Source organism: Panicum virgatum, chromosome 8N (genome assembly GCF_016808335.1).
Source record: "Panicum virgatum strain AP13 chromosome 8N, P.virgatum_v5, whole genome shotgun sequence".
In the NCBI taxonomy this organism is placed as follows: domain Eukaryota; kingdom Viridiplantae; phylum Streptophyta; class Magnoliopsida; order Poales; family Poaceae; genus Panicum; species Panicum virgatum.
The window spans coordinates 13,591,851-13,596,310 of record NC_053152.1 but is presented as its reverse complement, the minus strand read 5'-3'; the positions used below and the strand labels follow the sequence as shown (position 1 = coordinate 13,596,310).

The following is a 4,460-nucleotide window of genomic DNA, read 5'->3' as shown; positions in this document are numbered from 1 at the left end:
TTATATATGAACTCGTGGTTTGACCTATGGCTCTCCATGATGCATGAGCGATGTGCGTGTTTTTTGCATTTGAAATATGAACTCGTGGTTCATGCAGTTCTATATATGCTACTATTGCTAGCAGTACATATATGATAATTCTGCGATGAATGATCTATCAGAACTGAGAATATAAGCGATTTGGTCGAACATCAGCATCTTGCGGTCTGCCCTAATAATTGCACACACATAAGCTCTGCTTTCTTCTGTATTAATAGACCAGCGCTTGGACTACACATCGGCGCATAGCATCCAACAATCTTCAACCAGAGCCTACATCCAGCTCTCCTCCTACCTTGCAAAGCCGCGCCATGGCTCAAGCACAGACGGAGACCGAAAACTTTGGCATCGATGAAGAAAATGAGAGCCTTGCATCCATGCTTCCGACAACTACAAAAGAAGGCTGGTGGGCACCGTTCTTCCTCTTACAAGGCTGCTGGCTCACGCCCAAAACCACAAGGAGCGTCATGACCATGCAACCCCAGTTCCAGCCATGTCACAACGACGTCCTCCTTGCTACGCATCCCAAATGCAGCACCACCTGGTTGAAGGCCCTCGCTTTCACGTTCAACCGCTCGACCCACCCCATCGCCGGCCATACCAGAATCTAGTATTGCCTTGGCGGTCAAAAACCGCCAAAAAATATACTAAAGCTGCTAAAAAAATAGTCCTTGACAGCTGACCACCAAGCAAAATACACCAAGAATAGAGAGCCAAGAAAACTCGATTTCCTTGGCGGCCAGCTGCCAAGAATCACTTTCTTGGCGGTTCTACTTCACCGCCAAGTTAATAGCTTTTCTTGGCAGCGAAGAACCACCAAGTAAAGGGGCAGCCCGCAAATGCCAAGTAAAGATGTTATCTTGGCAGCCCTCAATCGCCAAGATAAATAGTTGATTCCTTGGCAACCCTTTTCTTGGCTGCCAACCGCCAAGAAAACGCATACCACCAATAAAAAAATATCAATCGATTTTAAATTATACACAAATACAGTTAATTAACCATGCATTTTGCCAACTCATCTTAGCACACACATCAAAAACTTTCATAAGCAATAAAATGGCTTATCTCCAAGATAAGCAAATTCATTTACCCTACAATATAATCCTCAAGTAAACCCATGCCTCTAAATACACAAGTCACTATCAGTTAACAAAATTATCTAGACTCAGAATTACCCTCATCTCAGTACAGACCACAGCGAACTTCCTTGTCCAGGTCATCAAAATGATTCCTGCAAAAAGATAGCTTCATCGCTTAGTTCTAATCCAAAACCACGGCCAGGCTTTCTTCCTCCTCCATTGTGAGTGGGCGCTGCTCTTCGCGAAGAGTTACTGGAGCTCCCCCTCCCCGCGGGAGAAATGGCGCTACAGCATGTGATAAATCAACAAAATTATCTAAACACATCACTTCCAAAGGCATATCAAAGTGGCCACATCAGACACCAGGCTTGATAGACTTGCACGTTCTTTAGAAAATACGGTTAAGCTATGGATGAGTACAACCAATATTCAACTGCTTAAATGCATATACTTTGTGATTAAGTTTTTTTTTCAAAATTACCCAAAGTTGAATGACAGAGTGCTACCCAATAAACTGCAGATTGAATACCTTGTATGGCACACGTTTGGCATTTTCAACAGTCTCCAAACATAATGGTTTGAATGTAATAGAATAAAAGATTTTCTTTTAGTTTCACTCCAGGTTGCATGTTGTACCTTGAAAAAACAGAGACCCTCCAGCAGCCCTGCCCTTCTTGGCCTCTAGGTCTCACAGAGTGAAGTAAATCGACATCATGTGCTATCCTGCCAATCACCTAAAAAATGGCATAATTACACAGAGTAGGTGGTTATTACATAACAGAGAGAGCTATATAATCCAAGAAATGAGCAACAAGTTATGATCATTGCAGGTTGCCTATACTTTGCAGATATGCAGTATTGCAAGACTGAATCATACTATCATTAAATTTACAGGAAAGTAAATCTTGCAACTAATTGTGTGCACAATATGATTTTGGGACAATGGCAGCATGTCCAAGTACGGGCCTGCAGAGCACCCTTCCAGACCCAAGTCAACGCTCAAGGAAAAAAAGAAATGAGCAATGTGTGCACGACTGAACATCACAGCCCCCAAAAAATATCCAGTTCAACACAACTAACTGTGGTGCTCTACTATTATCATGCCATTGCCATCTCCTTTCATAGTTTGTTACTACTAGCTTCTATAAAGAAAAACTGAAATAGTGTAGCATAATGAATGGAAAGCTGAACGAACCTTACTGGATGATGCACTCTAAAAAAAGACAGATTGCTTTTGTCAAACAACTAGCTTGCACCATCTCTCGATTCATCTTCCCCCCAATTTCCCTTCTCTACTCTTCGATGCATCAAATATTTCAACCCAAATCAATTGATGTGTCCACAGAGGCGGGCTCAGGATTTCGAAGATGGGTATTCAAAATCTCACATGGGTAAATTATTTTTGACAGCCTAAATCCTGGTACTTAGCATGAGTATAGCATGAATTAGTACAAATTGACTAATTGTATAGAAGTACTGCTAATTGTATCTAGGAAGTCTTTTCTTTTGTCTTATATGACATTTTTAGACCAACATACAAGTTGAGAAGCATAATTAAATTTTAAAACGACAATAAACTTGAAAAGGAGGAAAGAGAAGAGTAACACTTATTCATTCCTTTTGTTTTCTTTTCATGAAGATGCCCCTGCCTACTACAACTATAAATCTAGAAAACCAAACAGAAACCTTGCAATCAAGGTGGAGCACAACCATGAAGAACCGAATAGGCTACTGTATAATAAGAGAAGGAGAACGACTTATCTAAGTTGGATCAGCCACAACGATCAAACCAATCTAGTTAAAATAGCAAGCTTCACAATCTCGTTTCTAGTATTCGAATCGGAGTAAACAGCTACGCACTTCTCTAGTCCCTAGCTATTAGGTACTTCTTCTCGCTAGTACACGATAATATAAGTACAAATGAACAGGTCAACAGGATTCAAATCAGAAGCAACAAATTAGTACCTTCGCCGAGACATATTGCCTCGCTCGCGGCTGGCAGCTCGGCTGCCGCCGGCCACCACGGAGGTGCGGAGCCCCTGCGGCGGTTCGACCTAGAGCACGGTGGCTGCTCGCCGCTCGCCTGCCGCCAGCCCTGTGAAGACGCGGAACCCCTGCAAGCCTAGCGCATACGCGCTGGGGCACTTGAGGCTCGCGGCCGGCCGCCTCGGAGCTCCAGCACCGCCTAGCCCCTGTGCCTGCGGGCGGACCATGGGTCCAGTGCCACACGGCTGCGAGCAGCAGGTCCAGCCAGCCCGGCATGGGGGCTGCGCAGCCGACCGCACCGGCCGCGTAGCTGTGCCCTGCAAGGCCGTGCAGATCTGAGGGGAGGACTGTGAGGTGGGAGGAAAGAGGGAGTAGGGAGGGGAGTTTTTTTTATATAATACGTGTCTATATTTCTAGTTAAGGAAAATGTACAAGTACGTGTACAAATACAGAGACGTACGAGAGGGATACAGGAACAGCTGTCCCAGCCAAATTGCGCTAAGGACCCAAAAGAAAATAAAAAATACACTAAAGTCCCTGGATCCAAAGCGAGCCAAAGACACTCGTCCTCGTCGCCGGCTGCCACCACCGAAGAAGATGCCGGGCATCACCTTGAGCAGGAAGAGTCCCATCGCTCACATGCTTTGAAAAGAGCCTAAAAAGACACCCGTCGCGAAAGGCGGGATGAAGCCATCGTGGGTCGCCCATCGACCGGGGGCGCGCCCCGACCCGTCCCGCTCCTGAATCTGAGCTCGCCATCGACGGACCCCGCCGCCGAGGGAAGACCGAGGCAGATCCATCCGCCCACCATCCACAACATCCGTAGCACAACCCGCATCCTTGAAGAAAAAGGGCAGGAGCAACATCACCAGTAAGACGACGAATATCCAAGCCCGGACTCCTGTACAGCAGCTCCCGACCTCGCCGGTGGCACTGGAGTGGAGCACCATCAGGGCGAGGAGGAGGTGGAGCATTATTCCACGCGACGTCGCCGCCTTCGCCTCGTCGATGCCACCCCGAAAAGCAAGCCGCAGAGGAACATCCCCCCGGCTTTGGCTCGTCAGGGAGAGAGGTGAAAGGGTAGCCGGTTGTTATCGCCAGAATTTGACCAGGATTGGTAGGTCAAATGTCAGAAGAAGCCCACGGTAAAGGAGTCCACTTAGCCAGGCTTATATCATAAGTTTGGCCAAATACAATGATAATTGGGCACTCAAGGGTCAAGCTGAGATGGGGTCACGGGCCTAATCCATGTTGAAGCCCAGTCTATTCACGAAGCTGGATTGCAGGAAGAGGCTGCACTCGTTGACACCTCCGACGTGCTACATGCGGCCATTGGCCGATCCCAGCCGACGTCTG

At 46.7% G+C, this 4,460-nt stretch overlaps 1 protein-coding gene across 2 annotated transcripts; it reads right to left on the bottom strand.

Annotated features, from left to right (window-relative positions):
* Nucleotides 1-993: 993 nt before the first annotated feature.
* Nucleotides 994-3,479, bottom strand: LOC120686399. Of its 2 annotated transcripts, none has more exons than XM_039968599.1 (3): nt 3,084-3,479; nt 1,755-1,852; nt 994-1,270 (listed from the first exon to the last, which is right to left on the bottom strand). In XM_039968599.1, exons 1-3 carry the CDS (start codon nt 3,378-3,380, stop codon nt 1,222-1,224), a joined length of 444 nt encoding a protein of 147 aa, XP_039824533.1. In that variant the 5' UTR covers nt 3,381-3,479; the 3' UTR covers nt 994-1,221. The 2 variants fall into 2 exon arrangements, with proteins under 2 accessions (XP_039824533.1, XP_039824532.1); XM_039968598.1 differs by having other exon boundaries at nt 994-1,403; nt 3,084-3,478.
* Nucleotides 3,480-4,460: the final 981 nt, after the last annotated feature.

Coding starts and splice junctions, on each gene's coding strand:
- LOC120686399 (XM_039968598.1), bottom strand. CDS start 3,380: ATGCCGGGCTGGCTGGACCTGCTGCTCGCAGCCGTGTGGCACTGGACC. Junction 1,853..3,083: donor GGCAATATGTCTCGGCGAAG/GTACTAATTTGT, acceptor GCCATTTTTTAG/GTGATTGGCAGGATAGCACA. Junction 1,404..1,754: donor AGGGTCTCTGTTTTTTCAAG/GTACAACATGCA, acceptor CACATGCTGTAG/CGCCATTTCTCCCGCGGGGA.